Consider the following 27,386-nt stretch of genomic DNA (forward strand, 5'->3'; position numbering starts at 1 on the left):
TATTGTTTTTTCTATAGAATTTCCATCTGCTATTGTTATTTAAACAACCACTGGAAGGAATGTAATGTTGATGAGAAATCTTTATACAAACACGGGAGAATATAATTCAGTCTGTTGTATGGACACCATGTGTGGATTGGTAATTTTGTACACTATTTGAAAAAAATTCTGTAATATATAAGATGTTTCAAAGCTGTTAGACCAGGCAGCTGATACTTGCCTCTCTTAACTTCTTCTCGCACCGCAGCTCTAAACAAAAAACTCTCGGGTCGTTGTGGGGAGTATCGGTAAGCAGAGGAAGAAGCTGAAGAGTAATGACATGTTGAGAAAAAAAATTAACTAATTTTTGTAAACAACATATAAAGCCCCTAAAAACCATAGAACACTGTAGGGAAAGAGTACATTCCGTACCATTTAATAAGTTAAGGTTATCATTACTATGTTACTAACACTGACTAAAGTCTAAAGAAAGTGACTATAGTCTAAAGAAAGGGTTGTCATTATTCATTGTATGCCCTCCAGAGCAAGGCAATGCTGCCTTAATTTTATGGTGATGAGGTAATTTGGTCCTCTTATTACTAACCTATCTTCACTGTTGTGCAAAGTCTTTAGTACATTTTGTGTACAATAACCCACCTCAAACGAACTAGGGACTGCTACTTTGAAGTAGAAGAGAAAACAGAGCCAGACAGTAGATGAAACACATGTAAACCCTTTGCACTTTGCTTACTAAACTGATAGTTCCAGCTACTTTGAAAGGTAACTATAACAATTACTGACGGCAAACTGTTCCTTCCCTAAACTAAATTACCTCCTTTTAAACATTGCTTTGAAATTAACCATTTTACCTGCCTGACGCCACAAAGTTTACATATGTGAATAAAAAAAATGCAATGTGTATTAAATAATCTAATTTTTTTATCCTAAACGTACACACCTGAAGGCATAAATTCACTAAGGGTTTTTCTCACTTTGTGTTACAATTCATTGAAAAGTCAATATAAAGGTAATAAAGCATCTGAGATTTAAATACTTGTGGTTTCATTCAGTAAATGGAACTTGGCTTATTATGCCATTAAAGAAGTGTTTTAGAAAAAAAAACAAAAAAAAACCTCATCACATGGAAGAATCGATGGTTTCCCTAACTTGTTACATAGGTATCTCAATGAGAATGGCCCAGACAACGCTTTGCTCACTTGAGCAACCGTAAAAGTACAATGAAATCAGGGTCTATTAAAGGCAGTTGTGCAGCCCTGTCCATTTTCTTATTGTTTGGCAGACACGCCATACTTTTACATTTTTTTTTATATAATTTAGGTCTTTGCTTTAAAGGGACACTCCAGGCACCCAGACCACTTCTGCCCATTGGAGTTGTCTGGGTGCCAACTCCCACCACCTTAACCCTGCAAGTGTAATTATTCCAGTTTTTATAAACTGCAATAATTGCCTTGCAGGGTTACGTCCTCCTCTAGTGGCTGTCTGTCAGACAGCCAATAGAGGGACTTCAGTGTTCTTAGAATCCCGATAGGAAAGCATTAAATAATGCTTTCCTATGGGGAGGTCTAATGCGTGCGTGCGAGCGCAACCATTGCCACGCATTCGCATTAGGTATTCCCCGCCAGGTGATGGCGTGGTTGGAGCCTGACCCAGCGCCAAGGGAAATTGGCGCTGGATTCCGGTAAGTTACTGAAGGGTTCATGGGATGAGGGGTGGGAGGGAGATGGGCACTGCAGTGTCCTGCAGTGCCAGGAAAACGGATATGTTTGCCTGGCACTGGAGAGTCTCTTTAAGCGACTTAGTTTTGCTATTTTTACAATTTTGACACTCTTGCAGTTCTACCCAAATACTAATGGGAGAGATTTCAGCCCAGAAGAGCAAAATATAAAAGAGGACTTTGATAAATTACAGGGTTGTTGCTACAATGACACTTGTCTCTTAGAAGTTTTTCTTTTTGACAATAATTTTTTTTTCTTTTCTTCCATTTACACTTCATATACCTCTTATCAGATGTGCAATATGAACTGCAAAACCTCGAACTAAAAGGATGATGGCTGTCGGGATTGACACTATACTCGTTTTTCAAAGGGGCGGGGGAGGACAGTGCCGCTTTAAAGGGACTCTCCAGTGCCAGGAAAACAATCCGTTTTCCTGGCACTGCAGGTCCCCTCTCCCTCCCACCTCCCATCCCCGGTTGCTGAAGGGGTGAAAACCTGTCCCATGTCACTGCTTCTTCCTCCGCCGCCGCTCCTCCCCTTCATTACGTCAGCCGCCGCATGCGCATTAGACCTCTCCATAGGAAAGCATTGAAAATGCTTTTCAATGCTTTCCTATGGGTATTTTAGCGACGCTGGAGGTCCTCACACAGCGGGAGGACGGCCAGCGACGCTATAGCACAGATAATCTGTGCTATGATCCTGGAAGTGCCCTCTAGTGGCTGTCTAGTAGACAGTCACTAGGGAAGGACTTAACCTGGCAAGGTAATTTTTTGCAGTTTATGAAAACTGCAATAATTACAGTTGCAGGGATAAGGGTAGTGGGAGTTGGCACCCAGACCACTCCAATGGGCAGAAGTGGTCTGGGTGCCTGGAGTGTCCCTTTAAAGTTTGAATTTATTTACGTATAACTATTTATTTACAATAGGACACTGATCATCAGTTAGGCTTACTTGTCTGAGAAGCGGGTGAAACTGCAGTAAGAGACGATCGCTCATCGGTCTGTAGGTAAAATAGAAGTATAACGAATATTAAATACAACCTGCAATATACCAAAATTACTCATTATAACCAAACATGGCATTCTGCTGATTTAAATGACATCTGTACATATAAGCAAGACATTCAAGAATCCAAACTATATTAACCATGCAATGTAAAAGCTAAATCTGTTATCATCCCTACATACAAAGAAGGGCGAGACATAGCCAGCACATTGACATTTCAATACATACAAATATAAGAAATGCGGTATCTATTTCTACACCATATGTAAATGATGAAATTTCCTTGTTACATTTCCCTTCCTTTGGTTGCATTATAGCAGGCAATTACAGCTGTGCAGTATTAACAGGGCATGTGGGAGTTTCAGCACGACAGGAAATACCAAGATACCAGTAGTCTGCATGCTTGATTCACCTGCATGTGGTTTCCTGGCCTCCTCTTAATGGTATTGGTGCTATTGTCAACCTCAAAGAAAAAGAGTGGCTCAAAGCCATTCTGTCAGCGGCAGAGAGAAAGAAAGAAACAGAAAAGAAATATGGAAAGAATGCAGTACGAAGTTGTTAGGATGTACAGAAACAAAGTGTAAAGCAGAACAATTAATATTAGTACAATGTAAGCAAAGCTCACAGAAAGTTTATAGATACAAAGAAGATATGCATTTGAACTAACAAACTCATATCATAGGGATACAAGCAATTCCTAGATTTAAGACACCTATATAAATTCAAAGGAAAAAAATTAAAAAAATCTAAAAACTATTCCTAGCAAAAAACATTTATTATGCAGTAAACATCAGTATTGTAGCATTTATCAAATCAGTCAGGGACTTCTCACTTGGTAGTGAATATAAATATTCACTGGCATTCTTATCTGTAAAGTGCCTATTCATTAGAATGTTAGCTTGTTTGAGATGGGCCCACAGCACCTACTCTACCTTCATGTCCAACTGGATTTGCTGCGAATACTTGTTTGTTATTACACCAATTCTGCAGCACTGCATTATTTGTTGGCACTTATTATTATTATTATAATAATAATAATAATAATAATAATAGGGACAATTACCCACAAATACTGTTTTCTGAATACTTATAATATAAAACAAATCAGCCCAGAGTGCTACCAATCAGCATGACAGTTAGGGGTCTTCCCACAACGCCATTCCAAACATAGCTAAGATGCCATCAAAGCACATGTTCGACTTAAAATACACAAATACAAATACACTGAAAAATGCTTTGCTGGAATAAAAGGATAATGGACTCGTTTGTCCAGTGTCAATGAGCACATATTTGGGCCCCATACATCAGGACTATGTCAAACTTAAATAAAGAAAATACACAAACAAAAAAAGTAAAAACAATGGAAACAAGTTAAAACACAAGAATATATACACATGCCAAAAGAACAGATTACAAGGAGAATATAGCATAATTAAAGGTTAAACACAATATGGTCCTGCACAAAAATGATTAAAGGAACACTATAGGGTCAGGAACACAAATGTATTCGTGACCGTGTAGTGTTAAAATCTCTCCTCCCTAGAAAGGGATAAAACTTTTTTTTTTTTTTTACAGGGCTGCATGAGACCACAGGACCACAGACGCTGTCCCTGCCCTAACCCGCCTTTTTGGCTGACATTAGGGAAAGCATTGGACTGGCTGAGATTGTCAAGAAGGCGGTGTGGGGACAGGGTTAAATGCCTGCCTGGCCAATCAGCATCTCCTCATAGAGAAGCACTGAATTAATGCATCTCTATGAGGAAAGTTCAGCGTCTCCATGCAGAGCGTGGAGACACTGAACCGCAGTGCTGCACTGCCCCATGAAGCACTTGTAGTAGCCATCTGAGAAGTGGCCACTGGAAGTGTGCCTAGACTTCAATGTAAACACTGCTTTTTCTCTGATTAAGCTGTAGTTGTTCTGGTGACTATAGTATCCCTTTAATTGTAGTCATCAGGCAGAACAACTCACTTATTAAAGAGAAGTAATAACATTTCACATGGTTCTATGCAGGTTACCAGTTTTCCCACCCACCTTCACTCTTAGTATGAAGATGGTGAATGGGGGCCAAGCATTCTCATACAGTGTGGCCCCCTTGAAAACCAGGATGCAATGTCCGGAGCTCTGTCTAAGCTAGACAACCTATTTAATGAATTTTGGACGAAGCTGCAACTCGAGTACCTTATGCCTGTCCCACAAGCCTCACCACCGTACTCACCTGAGAGGTCCCCCCGATGTCCCCAGGGCTAACACTTGGCTTTGGGCTGTCTGGCAGTGCGCCTCAGGTGGCAAAGACTGCACTGGCCACATGCAGGGAAGGTGCCGCATAGACCTGCACTGAAGCTGGGCTTATACAAGCCGAGTCCTGGATTCCCAAGAGGGCTAGAGCGAGGACGACATAGGGGTTGCTCTACCATCCTGGTACCATATTGCAACACGCGTGTGGCACTTGTCTTGCTGAACAGCACTATTTTGAGGGACTGTTTCCTGGCAGGAATAGGCTGAATGGCATACGGGAGGTCTTCATTTATTTCCACTCATGACTAGACTAGCTGATTTACGGAGGAGCTTTGGTTTGAAGGTTTCCTACACTTTTTTTTTTATTGATGTTCTTTATGCCATTTTCTATCAGGTTTTGGAAATTTGCATTTTGCAGCTCATGAAATTTGTTACTTTGTAATGCGATGCACAAACAAAAATAATGCACAAAAAAAATGGAAATGGATTAAAAGGTAGACGGGGCAGAGACGCGAGTAGGCGGGGGTAAAGGGAGAGAGAAGCAAGTAGGCGGGGGTAAAGGGAGAGAGAAGCAAGTAGGTGGGGGAAAGAGAGGAAAGCAAGCAGAGGGGAATAGAAAGACGCAAGAGAAGGTGGTAAAGGGAGAGACACAAGTTGAGGGAGTAAATGGACAGACGCAATAGGAAGGGGTAAAGGGACAGACACAATTGAAAGGGTAGAGGGAGACAGCCAAATAGAGGAGGTAGAGGAAGAGGGTATGTGACAAAACACTCCAAAATAAAACACTCCTGCATTGACACACAATGCTACAAGTACTTGTTCACTAATGCTGCAAACACAGTAACATCTTAAAAATACATATATTTGTTTACACACATTGGTATTATACATAAATATATCCATATTTACTCATATACAAATGTAAAAAAATTAAATAAAAATAAATAAAAATCAACAATTGCAATCACACACATTCCATAGACTATATTCCCACAGATTACACAAAAAATCCATACATTTCAGATAGCAACACTATGCACTAATACAAACTTGAATTAACACAAACTTGGGGTACTAACACACAGTTCCTTGTATTCACACTGACAGACTGCAGCTATGTACAAATGCTTAGAAACATAGAAACATCGAATGTGACGGCAGATAAGAACCATTCGGCCCATCTAGTCTGCTTGTTTGTATCTTGCCATCACACACAAATACAAGCCTATAAAAACCCTGACACGATACCCATATACATCCCATTGGGAAACTATGTTCATATACACAAGCATACTAGTATTACCAGCAAATTCACACAAGCATTTACAGTGATTATATGCAAAAACACAAAATGGCACCTATATTCATCCTGACAAGACAGACTCAAACATGCATACACATGGGGTACACTATATGCAAACATGGCATTGTGGAGAACTGACAAGAGAAACCTTTCTCATCAAGTTTCCATGAAGGGGGCACAGAGCCCATGTTTGTCCTGGGTTCAGATTGTTCTCATTCTGTCCCTGCTTGGGATAGAATGACAAAAAACAAAAGCCAAACCGGTTGGTGAGGATTCATCAGCCAGCATATTAGAGAGTGTGAACTACAGCTCCCACAGCTAAGGCATGCAGACCAATCTATGTATAGATCAAGGAATTTATTAATGCTGGAAGTACTAGCAACATGGAGTGCAAGCCAAAGCCATACAAGCAGTCGTTTGGTCCTGATTGAGTTGAATAGTACTCTATCAAGTTAATCAGACGCATTTAAATACTGCACACCCCACCTCCCCCTTTTTAGAATAGTATTTCATAAAGATAAAATCCATTATGAAATACTCATTATGACTGTGTTGGTATCTCACTGAAATTCCAACCCAGCAAGAGATATACAGAGACAAAGTATGAACTACTTTGTCTCTGTATTTCTCTTCCGCCCGACTTGCTTAGACTTAGGGCTGAGTCTAAGTGTTATAGTGCAGTTTTATGTCACTGATCAAGAAATCATAAATGACTACCATACATACTATGAGGGGCCTTTTAACATTGCAAAGGTTACAGTAAATCACCAGCTAAGACAAGCACCAAGATTCGTGTTGTACAAGGCCATATTATCTGTTCACCAATCATTAGTGGGAAATTACATCAATATTCTAAGCAACCCGTAGTTAACTCTGTGGTAAGCATGCCAATTCTAGCTACCATTCTTAATGATGTATATGTAAATTGCAATCCAACTAACTGTAATGTGGCAGATTATTCAATAATTGTATTAAGGAGCACCAGATAAAAGTGAGATTATTCACATAAAGTAGCCAATTATGGGATTAATGAACATATTTTAGATCTATATAGCATTCATCTCAAATCGGTAAGCAGTTATACTTGTAATTTTAACTACAGCTATGCAGAAGACAAATGCACTTAGTCACTTCTTGGTATAGCACCAAGTGTAAATACATGGTTTATATGCTTCCCCATGCATTTGGGTCCCAATAATTCCATGTAAGATTGAGCCATGCTGAATTTACACACTGGATTGTGGTAGATTATTCCATGCACAGTTCTTACCACTAACAAGGCACTATCATCTGTGTGCTGGGAGCGTCTGGATGGGAGGGGACACTGGGATGAAAGCAGGGAGAGATGGAGCAATGTCAGAAACACACACACACACACAAACAAGGCAAAAATAAAACAAGCAGTAAAATGAGGATGAGAACACAAAAATGGCAATGTCCTATGAAAACTGAAAAAAAACAAAAAAACAAACAGAAAGTGTCAGTTTATAAAATAGAGAAGAGCAAAAGTGGAAATTAGGCATGTGCATCCATTGATTCGCTTGGCATAGAACACCTTTTGATTCATTTTTAAACTGATCGTTTCGTCTATAAATGAATTGTATGGGTTCTTTGTCAGATGAATCAATTTGTTGTCAAACTAATCGACATACTTAATGGTAATGCTACATCAACATATCACTTTGTCCCCAGATCTAGTCACAGCAAAAAGGTCATTCATGCACTCTTTTACTTGAGCTTGAAGTACTGCCCGATGCTAAATATAACACTCATTAAAAAAGCAGTCCCTACTTCTTCTAACAAAAAAAGAAACAAAGAGAGATAGAGAGAAAAATTATAATTTAAAAACAAAGCCTGTAAACAGACAGACAGTTTAAAGGATTTTTTCCTGCAAATATAGGAATCATAAATCATTGCGTATTAAAGAAATCAAGGCAGTTGACGGGTGGCGAACAACACTATTATATTGCTTCACCCCCTTTGAATGATCACCATAGTAACATAATACAGTCTCTCTAAGGCTGTAAAGTAAGTTTAGGTAAATGAGGATCCCAAAGCCATCAATCAGGTGACTTGAAATTCAGGCTTATAAGAGCTTTAAAACATGAGTAGGTGAGGGCACAACATGCTTTGCTCAATGAGCTATGCTATAGTCAAGCAACAGAAGGTGAACTCTTTCACCGACTGAAAAAAATGTGCATTTTTTTGCACCAGTTCAGTAAAGTGTTTGTCAGTTGAATCCCCAAATCATTATTGCTGATTACCTTTATGAGGTTTGTCATCATTGTTTAATAGATAAACACCTGTTGGGCAGCAGTACACACTTATGACTATATCAAAACTTTATTGAATGCGGACTAGGTAAGTGTAACTCATAGTCTATTGCCTTTGGAAAAGATGTGATAAATATGGCAGGCTCATTCAATTATCTGGATGTAGGAAGACACTAAAAATAATATTTTCTCCTGATACCAGTTATCAGCAAGTAGGAACATGCACCATCACCAATTGGATTTTCTGTGTTTTCATCAAACAACCTATTAGTATAGTTTAAAGCATTTCAAATGTACTATTAGACAATACTCATAAATAAGTGGTCAAAACAATGTTAGTATCATATGCGGACATGCTAGTGGAGGTGTTCGTTGAAATTAAAATACTATTATTATTTTTTTTAACAATTAAATACATCATTTTAATATGTGCTAACTAAAATATGATATTGTTGAATAATTTCCTTTAAGAAATGTTCTTTAAAAAAAAAAAAAAAAAAATTGCTATACAAATCCCTAACATTCATTATGGTGTAACCATGGTGGCATGCTACTGTACAGCAATAATAACAAAGTGAATAACAAAAGAAAATTAGTTAAAGCATAAATCCAGAAAAGCAGAGCGTTCAAGCACTTTAGATTATTGTTGTACTAATATAATGATCCACAAAGTGCCATCCCAGCATTCTTCTGAAGTGCCCAACCTGCTCTTTTAAGTTATGCCAAGTGCTAATGAGATATATAGCCTGCTCCAAGTGAGCAAGAGGTTTACATAAATACACACTGTTAGATTTCTAGTGGTTGTCTTGTCACATTCTAATAAAACAAACTGCCATATTTTACTTACCTCATTGCTCAGTGGACTTGGTTTCTGAGGGCTCACAACATTCTGCTGAAAAAGCAAAACATATTGGTCACTTGAACAGAAACAAAAAAGATTAAAACCCTACTGTACACCGCAAAAGATCCGTGATGGCATTGTTGGAACATGCCTGTAAAAAAAACTAGCTAAGACAGACTCAAACAGGGTAGGTCTAGACAATAAAACAAGACTAGCAAAGTCTCAGGAACCAGTCTAGGTACCATAGAAGGGATTTCAATAAACATAAAAAATGCTATTCTGGAGGCAAATGGTTTCCAGCTAAATCGGCACAAAAGAAGCTCCTGGGTAACAAATAACAGATTAACACATTACAGCTGTAATGTAGTAATAGATATACCAATTAGATAGTGAACAGTTGATAATTCCTGTTGGTGCCCCAGCTTCAATTACTTACAAACCCTCCGTTTAAAATCTGTGTTGGAACACTTACTATACTCTCTAAAGCATTATTTCTACAGTATTGTATTGCATAAAGAAGAAGACGAATAATGCTACCCTGTTGGCGAGGAAAAAAAAAAATGGCAATCCACAAAGGAAGATAGACGATTATCTGTTCTTTAGAGAAATCGTATAGAACACCAATGAGTAGAGTTTCTTACACCATCAGAAGCAGTGGTGTATCCTGGTTTTGTATCAAAATTTTAACATTTGGGTTTATTACAATTTTTTTTAACACAGAATTATTTATTTATTCTCTTTGTTTTTAATAATGACATTGCCAACAGTAAACACGTGATAAATTTAAATGCGTGAATTTGATAAATTGTGTTATTAAGTGCATGAAAGACAAGAGAGTATCAGCACAGTATCATCACAGTTTTCTGGCAAATACAAAAACAGATACAAATACTGCAGTATCCAGGGCCCAATGTTGAGTATGGGGGAGTAAATATCAAAGGTTTTTTTGTTCTAGAGTACATTTTCCTTATTTTTATAGATAAGCCAGGGATTCCATGAATCTCGGTAAGAGATAAATTTTCGAGAGGAAACTATACCATTACTTTCCATTGTATATTGATAATCTAGTTGATTAATTATTTCTTGCCATAAGGGAGGTTGGTTGGATTTCCAATTACGAGCTATAGATATCTTAAGTGCATAGAGAATATGGGTAATTAAATATTTATATTTTTTCTCCATTATGGGGAAATTTAGATAAAAGACGAAAAGGGAAGGTGTGAGTAAGATAGTGTCCGGAATTAGAACTGAGATCAGGGGGGGATATACGGACTTTAATATCTTTTAATATACCACAACTATACCATATATAAGAGTATCATACCAGTCTCTTTATTACATCTCCAACATAGAGGTGAATATGCTTCATATCTTTTATGTAGCTCAGAAGGAACCAAGTACCATCTATACATGATCTTTAAATGTAGTTCCAACAAAGAGCTACAATTAATATTTTATTTTAATTGGATAGTAGTTTGGTAGTAGTATCCACCTATTTATTTTTATATCTAATTGATTATCTGTTCTTTACTTTAAAATCAAAGAAGATTGATACATTAAACTAAACAAATTTTGAAAAACTTGGTATAGGACAGGTCTGTCAATTATGTAATTTTACTAATTATGCAATAACATAAGTAAAATATAAATTAAGATATTAAGTCACATTTCAAGATGTTAGAAAACATTAGTTTTTATTTTACTGTAGAGTACATGCTGAAAAAAAATATCAAAATGTATTTATAGTGTACTTTACAAATGCAAAGTGGGTTTTAAAAGAACACAGCAAGGCTCCTAAAAACTGTACTCTGAAATTTGGGTTGTACATGGAAAGTGCAACAAAGTCATGGAGAGCAATTCATACTTTATGAAAAATATATGAAAAGATTTTTATAATATATATATGGAAGGACTCAACTCTCATCATAGAAAGCCAGCGCCTGGGGAGCATTCACCTTTATTGTAACCAGCAAAACCAACATCTGAACTGCTGAATTTGGGACGCCGAGAACAGTATAAGGTCTGCACCCAGTATGCACTTTCTGAATTGATTTGTAGGCATATAATAACGAAGCCTCAGTATTACTTATTCAAAGATATCTGGAATTTGTTTTAATTTAAATTTAAATTTATTTTGAACCTTTTAAATATTGACACTTCGCTCTGAGCTGACTTTGAGAAAGTGAGTTTATTTTTAAACATATACGGATTGCTTTTTTGAATTGAAGCAGAAAGCTACTAATTTACCTTTTTCTTTGTATTTTTATATCTATTTCGGTCATAGAGTGACACTATCAAAGAAAACACCCAGAATAAAGGGACTTGCACAGACCATTATTGGACTTTATTATTTAGTCTGTTGCATTTATTATATGAGATATTCAATTTACTTTTATTTGTGTTTTTCTGCTGAGTATGCTATACCACTGTCTAACTATTTTATAGTTACAGTTTAGGTGGAAGAATCAGAATCATTATTTTTATAAAACTTGGATATGTTGGTGAACAAAACAGACAACCATATTTCAACAATCAGCATGACAGATTTTATACAACTTACCCTCGGAACACCTGCTTGCATGAGGCTGTCCTTCTTTCTCTCCTCTTCATACCTTTGAGCTGCTATCTGGGCCTGCTTTCTCGTATTTTCGATAATTTCTTTTCTACGGTCTGCATCTGTCTGTGGCACCAGGGAGAAGTAACTGAGTTATACAGCCTTTATGAAATCTTGCCTTATTAGCATAATGCTGTTAAGGTACGTGTAGGGCCTTGAGCCTGAATAAAACCGTAAACTAGCTGCGTTGAAATTTCACAAAAATTCCAATGCAATCCAAAGATAACACAAGACAAAGTAGTGACTACTCTGTCTTATGGTAAAGCCTGAGGTTGAAAAAAGGCAGATCTCAACTTTTGTCCAATGCCAGCAGCCATCACAAGTTATGGCTGTGAGATTCTGACATCTCATTCATTGTCAGGCAGGATCCTCCTCAGTGCTGAAGTCAGATATCAGAAAGAATATGTTGGGGGTTGTAAGGGACAGCTTCAGGTAAGTACACATGCCTTCCAGTGCATTCCAGGGGGGGGGGGGGGGGGGGGGGGGGTGTTTGTATCTGAATGATCTACCCAGTATCCTGCATTAGAGTGCCAGGAAGAAGTCCAATTAAAGCATCATAGCAGTCTGCAGTGACAGTCTGATTTGGTTTAAACACCAGAAATAATGCTGCAGAATTGCCCTTGTAGAGTAAATGGTTAAATAAAAATTTGCAAATTGTGCAATGGAACGACAAACATCTCCATTTTTTTTTTAATGTATTTATTTATTTTAAAAGTCTAATACTTTTACCAATATCTAGGATCTCACTTTCTTTTGTTTGGTCAATTTATCCATAAATTAAGAATGGAATTAAGCATAAGCATTACTTCTAGTTGTCTTTGGTGATGTAACATGTCATTAAAGGTTACCAACGAGCAATGGAAGCTTGGTTAAGCAAAGTTTAATTCTAAAGGAGTGAGGACACATCATTCGGACTCAAGCGAGGAACAGGTTTGCCAATTAATCTTTTTTTTATATTACCTGGTTAGGGCTGTTTGCCATAGAGATTAGGTGATTAGAATTCAGCACATTCCTAAAAGAAAAGCACAACAATGAAAAAGACAAATACTCTAAATAAAACCTGCTCCAAGTTATTAATGATTCAATAAGTAGGTTAGACATTCAGAGTAAATAAACAATATGCTTATAATTGTTTATGATATAAACACAGAATGAATGGACTTATCCTGTAGCTCCACAAATAACGCACTTTATCATGTCATAACCTCTTCTTTTAAATCGTTCAGTAAGGTCATTATGAACAATAACTTTTATTGACTGAAAAGATCACAGATACATTACAATTATTACAGTTTAAGTACCTGCAAAGTGTTTGCTAGCTACTCATTTCAACTACATATATATCGAGGAAAGAAGTATGACTGCGGCATCATGAGATTAACCCCTTAAGGACACATGACATGTGTGACATGTCATGATTCCCTTTTATTCCAGAAGTTTGGTCCTTAAGGGGTTAAACAATTCCTGACTTTCTGAACTAAAATGAAAACCTACTGCTAGACTTGGCCTCAGTTTTTATTAATCTGCCACTTACTTTCATTACACTCAGCCTCAAATTTATACTTTTCACTTTACCTGCATGGTGAAGGTTGTCTATCTTTGCTGTGTGGTAAACTTAGTGACTCTGGCCTTCTTAATTCTTCAGGGTCTCTGTGACAGATATAGTCATATCAAAATATACGTCACGTAAGACTCAAGAAGTATACACAGATAAGGTGAAATCATGGTACCACTTTGAAAGGAGCACATTTAGATGTGTTTTTTTGGGGTGTTTTTTTTTTTTTTACCTGCTTAAATGCCTCTGCCTTTCGTCAGATTTGTGATATCCTCTAGTTGGAGTTTGTTTTGAAGGAGACACCTACAAATAAAAAAAAATAAGCGTTAAAAGACTGAAATAAAAACCGATTATCACATGCTATTTTACCTTTATTTCAGTCTGATGCTGGCTCTGCCTCTTGTCAACCTCCTTGGCTGACATTATCAGAAGTAATGATCTCGGCAAAGCACAATCCTTTCCCATAGGAAAGCATTGGATTGGCTGAGATTGTAAATTCTGATGATGTAAGCCAAGTAGGCAGATCAGGGGCAGAGCCAAACACCACACTCGCCAATCAGCATCTCCTCATAGAGATGCATTGAATCAATGCATCTCTATGAGGAAATGTAAGAGTATCCATGCAGAGGGTGGAGACACTGAATGCCAGTGCTGCATAGCCATAGGAAGCACCTCTAGTAGCCATCTGAGGAGTGGCCACTGGAGGTGTCCCTAGACTGATGTAAACACTGCATTTTCTCTGAAAAGACTTTACTGTAAAAAGCCTTAAAGGATCACTATAGGATCAGGAACACAATCTTGTATTTCTGACCCCAAAGTGATAAACCCACCATCTGACCAATCAGGACTTCCTCATAGAGATGCATTGAATCAATGCATCTCTATGAGGAAAATTCAGCGTGGGGACGCTGAACGGCAGGGCTACTTAAAGGCAGTGGTTACTGCTCTGAAAAGGCAGTGGTTACTGATCTGAAAAGGCAGTGTTTACATGAAAATGCCTGAAGGGAGCTATTATACTCACCACAACAACTACATTAAGCTGCAGTTGTTCAGGTGACTTTAGTGCCTTTCTTTATCAGTCAGTTTTTCAGTACATTTGACAATATAAAGGCAAACATATAGAATCCTGTAACAACCTTACAATATTATAAAACATTCTATTAAATGCCAGAAATCATTCTACATTGCACAACAATTACATACATGGAAAGTAAAAGGGACAGGACTCCAAATTTAGAAACTAGACACCTAGGTTTCATACATGAGATATGTTTGTCTTGATATTTCAGAGCACAGCGCTGTCCATTATTACGTTTCTCTAGAAAATAAACCAGCCAGCACAGAAAAATCATCCTCCCTAAATTGGTTTTCTGCTATTAAGGTTTGACGAGGGGTATACAACAAAGTAATTTATTTAACTCTGTCTAAAAACAACTAACATTTCTATATTCCAGCAGTGGAAAGGTACATTATCTATATGAATTTCAATAAGATGATCTAATATACATATGAGATTTTATGACGTAGGCCTCAACAACTCTGCTTGTAAATGTTTAGTCATTTAGTGGCCAAATACATAAAATAAAAATGATCTTCCAACAGGCATCTCACCCCCTGCGATACTCGGCGCTCCTCTATGTATGCCATGAACTGTGAACTTAGACTGTTTCCTCTAGATAGCCTTGCGTCTTCCTCTTCCTCCTCAGTAGCATAACTGTCTATGTAATCAATCTGATCCAAATCATGCTCCACTGTGAATGAGATAAACTATCAGTATACAGGCATTTTGATACTCTTATGGAATTATTTACATGCACAACAAATAAGTCAATATTAACAACACTTAAATTGCAAAAGCAATCACTTGCCTCCCCCATTAGGAATAAATACGTTGCCTTTGTGCTCCGGTGGTTGGGGGTCTTTCCGCAAACGTAGATCTTTATGAGCATCAGAAGGGCGAAGAGGAAGGTCTGTAAACTCATCTGTTGGCTTCAAGGAGTAAAGGAGAGCCCAATTTGTAGATAAGGCAAGTTAGCACAATGTCATATCAAGAGATTTAAAAAAAAAAAAAATTTAAATACATAATAGTTTTGCATAACATTTAAAAGAAACTACAGCCAAATATCTTGCAACGGGCAAGCTAACAGAACTGCGACTGAATTACAAAAAAAAAATGTTTTTTAATATATTTATCTACTTCCCTTTCTTGAAATAAAACAGCTTGCTATGTAAGTGAGATAATTTAAGAAAGAAGAGTTAACTGTGATGGCAAAAGGGAAGATTAGATTTTATTTGTGAATAACATCTTTTAACCCAATTTTTTTTTTTTTTTTTTTTTAAAGAAAACAAAGAGACTTTAAAAAAAAAATTACAATACTCCATAAGAAGTAACAGGTGAATTAGAAAAATCGGCTGTGAAGTGACAGTGATATGACTTAATTTCTCCTATGAGCCATTTTCTTCAAATTTTTATTTTTCTTGCAAAATGTGTTTGCAAAAGAACATATGAATAGAAAAAAAGCAACTGATCCTTATTGGAAATTTCACAGCACAGATTATCGAATTAAAGTCCCAAACCAATGTTTACAACTTTTAATTTTGCATCTTACCAGGTAGAGTGACCGGACTACAACAAATTGTAGATTGATAAAATGATGTGTGCTTATGGTTACTGCGATTAAAGTTGCAAATGTTTTCAGCTAGCAATGAAAACAAATAGTCTCATAAAATATAATAAAATCAAGTAGATTTAGTGTGCCCAAACTGCCCTATACAAATGCTAATGAAAGGTTATTAATACAAGCCACAGTAGCTGCACAAGTTCGCCTAGTAAATGCTGAGCTTGCTGTCAACTAGGAATAATTTACAGAAAGTGTGTGCTTACCTCATTCCCTGACCACCGCTTGTCTCCACTGTCAACACTATTAAAACCAGAGTCAAGAGCACCGTAGGTTCGTAAAGGATAGGTGTCATCATGACTACAAAAACAATTAGTGGGAGCTCAGAGATCAAAAATTATTAACATACAATATATTCTTGTAACATACAATATCTTCCTTTCCCAGCTACTGCCAGGAAAGCAGAGTTGTTCAGACTACTAAATACCAACACCGACAACTCTGATGCAGGGAAAGGGCCTAGGGGGTCTGAGATGCTGGCTCTTCATGCTATGATGACCTCATTGAGGTCTTCCATTGGAACTATTAGTGATAGACTGGAGAAATTGGAAGTCTGTTCTTCCCATGTGCCTGCAGGTCCTGTTATTCCCGATTTAGCAGAATCAGCTGTCATGCCCGGTAACTCTCTTGCCACATTTAAGGTCCCTGAGAGCTTTTAAGTTACTTCCCAATCACCCTTCACTGAGGCATCTGCACGGCATTAAGTGGCAAGGCTTATGGCAGGGGGGATTATAGATATAGATATAGATATAGATATAGATATAGATATAGATATAGATATAGATATAGATATAGATATAGATATAGATATAGATATAGAGAGAGAGAGAGAGAGAGAGAGAGAGAGAGAGAGAGATTGATTGATTAATGGAAATAAGGCTTGCACTCACGGTCTTTTAAGGATGAAATGTTTCTTCTTTATTCCAAAATAGTTAAAACATGTTAGTAGTCATCAACGTTTCAGCCATCGTCCGTGGCTTTCATCAGGATCAGTTCAGCACAAAAATACATTTACACACATTTGCATTTAAATAGCTAAACAAACTGATATTGAAATCATTGAAAAACACTCACCACCTGTGTTACCGATCGCCCGTCGTCTCTCCCATTGTACTGCGCATGCGCGATGACGTCCGTACCCGGAAGTGACGTGATCGCGTCTTCATCCGTTGCCAGGGTAACCCGAAATGTTTACAAGCTACCTGGCAACGAGATGATACTACAGAGCGCCCGGGCGATGACATGGTGGACAAACATGACGATTAAAATACTTATACATTATACATATTAAATCCACTTCTTTTCAGAATATCAGCATAGTCTGGGCAAGTTTGCAAATGTCCTATACTCACTGTTGAGGATCTACTGCCACTACCATATAAGAAAAGAAGTGGATCACGTCACTTCCGGGTACGGACGTCATCGCGCATGCGCAGTACAATGGGAGAGACGTCGTGCGATCGGTAACACAGGTGGTGAGTGTTTTTCAATGATTTCAATATCAGTTTGTTTAGCTATTTAAATGCAAATGTGTGTTAATGTACTTTTGTGCTGAACCGATCCTGATGAAAGCCACGGACGATGGCTGAAACGTTGATGACTACTAACATGTTTTAACTATTTTGGAATAAAGAAGAAACATTTTATCCTTAAAAGACCGTGAGTGCAAGCCTTATTTCCATTAATCTCTGTAATATTTTGGCTATGGCTATATTGAACCCGGCAATTTTCTATACTTGGAAGTGTGTGTGCAGGGTACCAGTGGAAGAGATATATATATATATATATATATATATATATATATATATATATATATATATATATATATACACAGCGGTCTGGAACTGCACTCTCGGTCCTTTTAAATTGAAAAATTTCTTTATTGCATCAAATATATTTGATGCAATAAAGAAATTTTTCAATTTAAAAGGACCGAGAGTGCAGTTCCAGACCGCTGTTTACATTTTCCACCCTTAAAAACGAGCACCCGGCAAGTAATAGTCTGTTACGGACTTTAAACACAATTTGAGCTTGAGTGCAAGGTATTTTTGTGTATATATATATATATATATATATATATATAATTTCATTCTAAGTGTATTTTGATATAAATTATATATATATTAATTAATTTTTCTAAAATTATTTTTACAGTTTATTTTTCATTTATTTTATATACACACAATATATAAAATTATATATACATATATATATATATATATATATATATATATATATATATATAAACACACACATATGTAATTTTACTCTAAGTGTATTTTTATATTAATTAACAAAAAATACACTTACTATGACGTTATATATAAAAGATATATATATATATATATATATATATATATATATACACACACACACACAAACACAACTTTATGTATTTTTTTTTTTACATTTATTACCTTTTATCTTTACTTTTTCACCAGCAGGGGCACCCTGCTGGCAGCACTGTGGACACCTATGGGGGCCATGTGACCGCTCTTTCAGATCAGTCACATGGTCCCTAGGGGTTCTAAATTGCAGAGAGGGGACTCACTGGGCTCAGCCCAGATAATCCCCCCTACGAAGAAGACCAATCGTCGGCGGGGAACAGCGGCGATCGGTAAGTACATGGGGAAGGAGAGGGAGGGTAGAGGGTTAATTTAAAAAAAAAAATATATATATATTTTTTTTCATTTTGACATTTACCGAGTGCCTCGACCCCTGTATGAAGGGGGTATTGCAACGATGTCTCAATATCGAGGCATCGCTGCAATACCATTAGAGCTGCTGAAAGGACCGTTTTTTTTTGTTGCATGTACCGGATACATCCTTGGTCCTTAAAGGATAACTATAGGGTCAGGAACACAAACATGTATTCCTGACCCAATAGTGTTAAAACCACCATCTACCCCCCTGGGCCCCTCATGCCTCCATAAATATAGTAAAAATCTGTCAGGATTACTGTTTGGTCCAGCACGTAGAACTGTATAGCACGGACGACAAATAAGTAACGTATTACCGGTCCTTAGAATGGCCGGATTTAACGTACAAAGAATAGTCAAAAATACTAGCCGAGGTCAGGGAACACAGAAAGGGACACAGCGATAAGGAAAGCCAGGAGTCAGGATACCAGAATGTGGACAGTAAATGTCATTAACCACATTTTTATAAGCAGATGAAAACGTGACATTACCCCCCCCACCTGAAGAACGCCCACCAGGCGGGCAGGACCAGGCTTGAGAGGAAATGATGGCGTGAAAATCGCGGATCTTATGGCCCGCATGCAGGTCAGGAGCCGAAACCCAAGAACAATCAGCAGGACCGTAACAGTTGGGCCCCCCCCCTCATTATCATTATGGTCCCCACCCCTGGGGGGAGGACAGTAGGTCGCTCCCCCCTCATTATCATTATGGCCCCCACCCGCCGCCCAGGGGTGGGGGCCAGGGGATGGACAGTAGGTCCCGTCCCCCCCCCCTCATTATCATTACGGCCTGTTTCCATTGCAACAGACAAGATGCCAAGTTAATCTTTGCAGTGATGTGAATAAATGTGCATAAACAATGTTGTTAATTAATGTTTGGAAATGTCAGGGTGAGTATCAATAATGTATCCAGTTAATAACTATCTATAGTTAACCTTACCACGTGCTAAAGCCATGAGGTCTTCTTTCATAATCAGGCAGGTCTGGTGCACTCTTACATGCTTCAATGTTTAGATATTTGAATATGTGGATTTTGCCCTTAATACAAATCTGTTTAGAAAAAAAAAAAGGTACATTGATGAAATCCATGTGAATGGTATATAATCATATGTACACATGTAATAAAAAAAAAAAAAAAAAAAACATTCCTGAAGATCAATATTATATTGTAAAGTTTGACAATTTGCAGACAGCTCACATACATACTTAAATGTAATAAAATACGGTAACTCAAGACATAATCCCACTTTATAAGCAACTCATTTTATTTTTTTCAGCAATTCAAACTATTAAACACTTTCAGTCCACCCTGAAAGCAAGCTAGAATGCTCAGTTCTTGACAGATTACGGAGGATGACAACTAAAATGCAAATATACACACTACTACTCTTGTGCCTTGCTTGTTGTCAATCAATATGCTGTAACAAGGATAACTTGTTCTTAATACACAATTGCTAGCCATAAAATTTAAAGCATTTACATAACAAAGGCATTTAAGCTTTGCTTGTCTAACTGCACAGCACTGCTTGAGGAGGTTAACAGCTGAGAAAGGCAACAAAGTTGCTTTTGGTGACTCTCTTTCATTAATTACTACCCCCTAGTTTCTAGATTAAATCAATACATTTGGCCCAGTCAAGGTTACTTCTATTGATTATTTGTAAAAGCAGAAACGTCTTATTAAGAAAAGCAGAGGTTGCCAGTGATCTGAGCATCATGCATAAATCATACTTAAGTATAGGGCCTCCCTGGCAGTGGTTACTATAGTATGCCTTTAAAACCACTTAATGCCTTTTTTTTTTATATCCCAAACAAAGCAAATTTTTTCAGCAAGCTTGCTTCTTTAAGAGAAACACAAAAGTAAAAATGATCTGAATGTACAAGTTTTTTGTCATGTGAAAATGTGGATGCCTCACCTGAGCCGGCGGTGACTGTAGAGGGTTGTTATCAAGAGTGATGTTCTGCAGGTGGCGCAAATTTCGGTAACATACTGGGATAGAGGTAACTTTATTACATGAGAAATCCAAACGAACCAGAGGCAGGTCGGCGAGTTCTAAGAAAAGTAAAGAAGAAATACACAGATTATTTTCATTTCCATCTATGCACCAACCAAATTGTATTTTTTGGTCTTCATATATAGACCACCTATAACGTTCACCTGAGAGAAGGGGAAAATGTAAAGGGTTACTCCAAGTTCCATTACCTCTTCATTGATTTTGTTAAGTGCTAATGGAGACTAGAGCCTGTGTGTACAGCATTTCAATTTGAAACGCTGCACATACAGAGGTTTAACCCCTCGACTGCCAGAAGTTACTCTACCCTTTGGCAGCATCATTAGCTAGCCGGAACAAAGTTCCAGACTGGCTAATGTTTATTTTGTACAAAATTGGCAACTGAAGCAAGCATGCACAGCATATTGGCGCCAGATAGTCAGTGGGGCATAGCCTCCACCTCTCCTTGTTCTCCTCTCAGTGTTTGGCAAGTGGAAATTATGTCAGCCTAGCCCTAGGGCGACCAAGCTGTAGGAAGAACTTGACTTGGCACTGGAACGGAGGTGAGCTTTAGTGTTTTTTTTTGTTTGTTTTTTTATGTGTGAGGGGAGGAGGCACCTCCGAAAGAGTTTATCTAACTCATGGATGTCAAACTCAAGGACCGCATGCGGCCCACACTGAATATCTTTGCGGCCCGGCAAAGATATTCACTGCTCCAGTCACCTGGAGGCGTGCAGATATGAAATAAAGCAGGCGGAGACAGTCAGAGGCTGGCAAACGGCCCAGGAGCGAATCTTGGCGGGCGGAGGCGGTCCAGGAGAGAATGGAGGCGGTCCAGGAGAGAATGGAGGCGGGCGGAGGCGGTCCAGGAGAAAATGGAGGCGGGCGGAGGCGGTCCAGGAGAAAATGGAGGCGGGCGGAGGCGGTCCAGGAGAAAATGGAGGCGGGCGGAGGCGGTCCAGGAGAGAATGGAGGCGGTCCAGGAGAGAATGGAGGCGGGCGGAGGCGGTCCAGGAGAGAATGGAGGCGGGCGGAGGCGGTCCAGGAGAGAATGGAGGCGGTCCAGGAGAGAATGGAGGCGGGCGGAGGCGGTCCAGGAGAGAATGGAGGCGGTCCAGGAGAGAATGGAGGCGGGCGGAGGCGGTCCAGGAGAGAATGGAGGCGGGCGGAGGCGGTCCAGGAGAGAATGGAGGCGGTCCAGGAGAGAATGGAGGTGGGCGGAGGCGGTCCAGGAGAGAATGGAGGCGGTCCAGGAGAGAATGGAGGCGGTCCAGGAGAGAATGGAGGCGGTCCAGGAGAGAATGGAGGCGGTCCAGGAGAGAATGGAGGCGGTCCAGGAGAGAATGGAGGCGGTCCAGGAGAGAATGGAGGCGGTCCAGGAGAGAATGGAGGCGGTCCAGGAGAGAATGGAGGCGGTCCAGGAGAGAATGGAGGCGGTCCAGGAGAGAATGGAGGCGGTCCAGGAGAGAATGGAGGCGGTCCAGGAGAGAATGGAGGCGGTCCAGGAGAGAATGGAGGCGGTCCAGGAGAGAATGGAGGCGGTCCAAGAGAGAATGGAGGCGGTCCAGGAGAGAATGGAGGCGGTCCAGGAGAGAATGGAGGCGGTCCAGGAGAGAATGGAGGCGGGCAGAGGCGGGCGGAGGTGGTCCAGGAGAGAATGGAGGTGGGCGGAGGCGGTCCAAGAGAGAATGGAGGCGGGCGGAAGGGCACAGAGGTGCACAACGTTACGTCCTGATGTGACGTCTACAGGCTCCGCCTTCAAGGAGTTTTGTGCCACAGGCTGCGGACGGCGCCAATGGAGGTATAGACGCAGGACACCAGATGCACAAGGTAAGAAAAAAATGAGAGTCTGGATGATATTGAAGGGGGATTTGTTTTTGTAAAACAGGGAATGGAGTTTTGCACGTGGGGGCTGGGGTTTTGCAGAAATTGGATGGGAGGGCAGCAGATTGTAAATGTGCCAGGGGAGGGGGAGGTTATCAGTCACCACCACTACTTTCAAACCCAATAAGGCTCCATCCAGGCTCTTTTACACTCCATTAGAGTCTTTAATGAAGATTGAAAGGGAATAAATAAATAAATATGCTTTAATTATTAAAAAAAATAATTATTATACATATATACACACACACACACACAATAAATAATGCACAAGATCCAGCGCACTCGCACTCTCCTATCTACTAAACAGCAACTTCAATGTTGACAGATTTTATTAATTTTTTTTATAAAGTTTTTTTCTAAAGGTTTTTTAAAAAACACCTAATCTAGGCAACTTATTTTTTGCCTAGATTGTGTTTTAAAAAAAACAAACACACCTTTAGAGAGAAAAAAAATTAATAAAATCTGTCAACATATAAGTTGCTGTTTAGTAGATAGGAGAGTGTGCTGGATCTTGTGTATTGTTTATTGTATAATATGGCCCCCAGCAGCAACCCATTTAAGCATGTTCAGGTGAGTGCAACCACCCCCCTCCCCCATGTTTCATAGATACCATGTTTCAAACATACCATATATATATGGTATGTTTGGGGTCAGCAGTTATATGAAAATATAAGGTTTTTTGTGTGGCCCACATAAACCTAAACCTTGTTTATTTGGCCCATGTTAGCCTTTGAGTTTGACCTGCTTGATCTAAACCAAAACCAGTGTATTATGAAAACATAAAATGCAAGGGCTGAGGAAAGATTACATTTTATTTCAAAGCTATAATTCAAGATATAAGTGCTCATCATTAGAGGTAGAGGAACTATAAGCAGACACTATGCACTTTTAAAAAATAAATCTACAAATAAGCATTATGGGAAAGAAAAGAAAAACATTCTATTTAGCTTTGAAACAACATGAGCGAGTAAAACCGTTCACAAGCTGCTGTTTAAACATTTTGGGTCTTGTCTTTGAAAATCTATTGAAACATGCCAATCTGGACAACATATGCTCAAGCATATACTTTATCTTGACCCTTCTGTAACAGCTATCTTTTTGCTTGATTTCACTTGAAATTCTGAGGGGTTTTAAAAATCCGTTTTCAAAGAACATCTCCATACCCAAAAGCACTTTAGCTTGTTGAAGTGCTTTATGGGTGAGAGGTATCCTAGTATAAGCCAAGTTTATTAAAGTGCTGATTTCTATGCAAAATCAGGCAGGGAGGTCTGAAGTCTCCTTCCGTTAGCTCTACTTGAGCGTGCTTGCCTCCTTCCACACAGACTTCAGACCAGCTCCTCCAGAGCTCAGACCAGATATGCACACGTGCACATGTTCAATTCAGAAATTTCTCAATGATGTTAAGATCTGCAGCTTTGCAAGCTCTTTTAAGATTTACCCCCAAATGAAGACATGCACGGATAATTTAAGCATGTATTCATTGGGGTATAGCAACTAAACAGCAATTAAAAAAAACCTGGACAGTAGAGTGTTACTTTAACAATAAATGTATTTTGAGACGTGAGGGTAAAAATATAAACATCAAACCTGGGGGAGTAATGGAAACGGCTAATAATAATTTGAAAAAAATAATCTTAATATCAAATCCAACGGAAAAGCGGATTCACATCTAGTTGATTGAATTAGCGGCAAAAATGAAGTCTAATAATTAGCACTTTGGGTTTTCAAAAGAACAGAATGCAAACAGATTGTCAAAGCAGGTAAACAATCCAATATAGTAACTGCAGTAATCTAGAGAGCATCAACAGATGAAGATTGCTCTTCATGATCATAATAGCCACAGAATATAAGGCCGTTTTACCTCCTACATGTTGCAAACACGGTGCCTGATGTTACGGGATGATGAGGACAGTTCAACAGTATATGAATATGACGAGTGTTTTTATGATCCCCACGATACAGTTAAACCCCTACCACAGCATCGCCAATCACAAAATCTAAACACCTTTACGAGAAAGCAAAGTGTGGCCCTAATCCTAGTTAGGTCCTTGACATTAACATTCTTAGAAGTTTCATTTATTTTGTCCACTTCATGTTTTCCGTTAAAAATCAAAGCAAAAATGTGGACAGCATTTGGAATGTTTTACTTACCATATGAACAGGCAACAAGCTCATATTGGGAAAAGGAATTTATGGAAGCTCACAAAGGGTGTTTTCTTGGACACTTCGCTTTTAATGCCAGTATGATAAGGTTTAAATAATCCATGTTTCAGAATGAGAAAATTATATATATATTTATTTTTTATTTCCAATGAATGTGTTAAACTGACAGGAAAGATTAATGAGTCACAGATGAAATACAGTATTTCATACCAGAGTTCATCCAGTGCCAGCATATTTCAAGCATTGCACACAGTAAACCTCTCAATGTGCTCTTGCAAAGTTCTGATAGTAGCAGCAAGGGGAGTGTGGCAACTCCTTGGATAAGGGAACTTCCCTATCTCTGGCAGCAGGTCAAAGAAAAACTACCTCACTATTCTGGTTCACATTACAAGAAATTAAATACAGCATGACAAAGTATTACTGCATACATTTTTACACAAGGTTCTTTGACAGGAAACAAAAAATGGCCTATATTAATAAAAAATGCCCTGTTTACAATTTCTGCCAATCCATTCTGTTTATTCATAACACAATTATTAGCAAACTTAGGACAGCCTTAAAAGAAATGGAGCCCAGAGTTAAATTTAGAATGGAAATTATGAGACTGCAAATGGAAGCCTTAAAGGGACACTATAGGCACCCAGACAACTTCAGCTCAATGAAAGGGACCCTGGGACCCCAAGTGCAATAGGGTACAGTGTCCCTATTGCACTTGGTGCTGCAATGTAAAACAGAGAAACTAAAACTAAGAGACTATAGTGGCTGTCTACCAGACACTAGAGGCGCTTTCGGAATGTAACTGGACTTTTGGTCCGCTTACTGACGCTGGACATCCTCACACTCTGCATTACCATTTGTCTGCTTGAAAGCCAAGGGGTGTAACCAAGTTAATTTATAAAAGTGTCGATTTCTAAAAAAAAAAAAAAAAAAAGAGAACAAATTCTTCATAAATAAAGCCTTTCAGCAAGCTACAGATGTTTAGGGGTCTGGAGTGACCATTTAATTAATCAAAAAAACCCTGAGACAAAGGAGCAGACAGCTCTGCGGAGAAAGAAAGGTGCACACAACTCTGCAGAGACAGAGAAAGGCACAGACATCAAACGGCTTTCTGCAAGGAAGAAAGGCAAAGACAGCAGACAGCTCTGCAGATAGAGAAAAGCAGACATATTTATCCACCGATACACGTTTCCACCATGTGGGTACTAGCACTTTTGATGATCCCGGTAACGGCTGCCGGGTGAAACGCGTGTTGAGTGCAGACTTTGGCGTTTCCTGGCGGTTCACCTTTTTGTAATTTATGTTAATTTTCACTCTTCCGCTCAGGATCCCACGTTTATTTTTACTTGTAATTATTTTTTTCACTTAATCTCTCTCATGTTGATACTTAGTTGAGGAACCTTGATAGAAGTTACCTTTTTCAGACAATTCTATCTATTTTGGGTCACTCATATTGTGGGAACGTGCGTCGGTGGCTAAATACGTAGGGACTAGCAAATCATCCTTTGGCTAAACTTTAGACCAAGTGCAGGGATCAACTGACACACGCACCCTCCCTGTGTTCCCTTATTCCTATATGTGAACTACAGATTTACATTATATACCTGCTCTAGTATATGCACCTCATTTGCATATATGCCACTGTTAGATTTATCAGTTGACTTAGATATGTGTGTATATATATATGTATATATATATATATATATATATATATATATATATATATATATATATATATATATATATGTATGTATATGTTTATAGTGGACTTTAGCCCACTTGATGTATTAGACTTTCCTCATATCATTTGAGCTACAAGGTATTAGTTTTTTGGCATCTAGTGATATCAGGTGGCAGGTTACTCAATAGCCACACACTATATGTACCTTAGAATCTGGTCCTGGTTGCCACTTATCTACCTATCTGGTTATTTGGTTTCTCTTGTCATTTGACAAGTTATTTCACTGTTTACCTTTTTGTTTTGTTTTGTTTCTCGTCTCATTTTAGAGTACATTACTGCCATAATCCTTATGTTGGATAACTATTAGTTTGTCATTAAAAGTTATATTTTAATATTTATCTCTGGTGTTTCACCACATTCCATTCTTTTCTAATTTATTTATTATTACCATTTACAGAGCGACAACGTATTCCACATGGCTTTGCAATTATATAGTGAAGGCCCTGCTCAAACGAACTTTCAATCTATGAGTACTTATGGTAGATGGATATATTGTTAAGCCAATATAAAATAAATGTACAGTGGAACCTCGGTTAACGAACGCCTCGGTAAACGAAAAATTCGGTTTACGAATGAAAATTCGTAAAAAAAAATGCCTCGGTTTACGAATTTTTTTCGCAATACGAAACAAGTGTCCCGGTTTATAGCTCCGCCCCCTGCATACTGAAGTGTGGGTAGCACGTGAGTGTGTAGTGT

The 27,386-nt window shown here is 38.5% G+C and overlaps 1 protein-coding gene across 6 annotated transcripts in view; it reads right to left on the reverse strand.

The window, feature by feature from the left end:
• Window positions 1-27,386, reverse strand: part of LRCH3 (leucine rich repeats and calponin homology domain containing 3) — a 99,312-nt gene that overhangs the window by 11,884 nt on the left and 60,042 nt on the right. For 2 of the 6 annotated variants that reach the window (XM_063442863.1, XM_063442864.1), the window contains exons 5-17: window positions 20,831-20,967; window positions 19,858-19,967; window positions 16,426-16,519; window positions 15,410-15,530; window positions 15,153-15,292; window positions 13,774-13,844; window positions 13,562-13,636; window positions 12,947-12,998; window positions 11,933-12,052; window positions 9,379-9,423; window positions 3,132-3,212; window positions 2,666-2,714; window positions 221-304 (exon numbers count right to left, since the gene is read on the reverse strand). In XM_063442863.1, the coding sequence (XP_063298933.1) occupies window positions 221-304; window positions 2,666-2,714; window positions 3,132-3,212; window positions 9,379-9,423; window positions 11,933-12,052; window positions 12,947-12,998; window positions 13,562-13,636; window positions 13,774-13,844; window positions 15,153-15,292; window positions 15,410-15,530; window positions 16,426-16,519; window positions 19,858-19,967; window positions 20,831-20,967 (1,179 nt within the window). The remainder of the gene's footprint in view (window positions 1-220; window positions 305-2,665; window positions 2,715-3,131; window positions 3,213-9,378; window positions 9,424-11,932; window positions 12,053-12,946; window positions 12,999-13,561; window positions 13,637-13,773; window positions 13,845-15,152; window positions 15,293-15,409; window positions 15,531-16,425; window positions 16,520-19,857; window positions 19,968-20,830; window positions 20,968-27,386) is intronic. The other 4 variants (XM_063442859.1, XM_063442860.1, XM_063442862.1 and 1 more) reach the window with 4 other exon arrangements.

This window comes from Pelobates fuscus, chromosome 2, assembly GCF_036172605.1.
Source record: "Pelobates fuscus isolate aPelFus1 chromosome 2, aPelFus1.pri, whole genome shotgun sequence".
Lineage (NCBI taxonomy): Eukaryota > Metazoa > Chordata > Amphibia > Anura > Pelobatidae > Pelobates > Pelobates fuscus.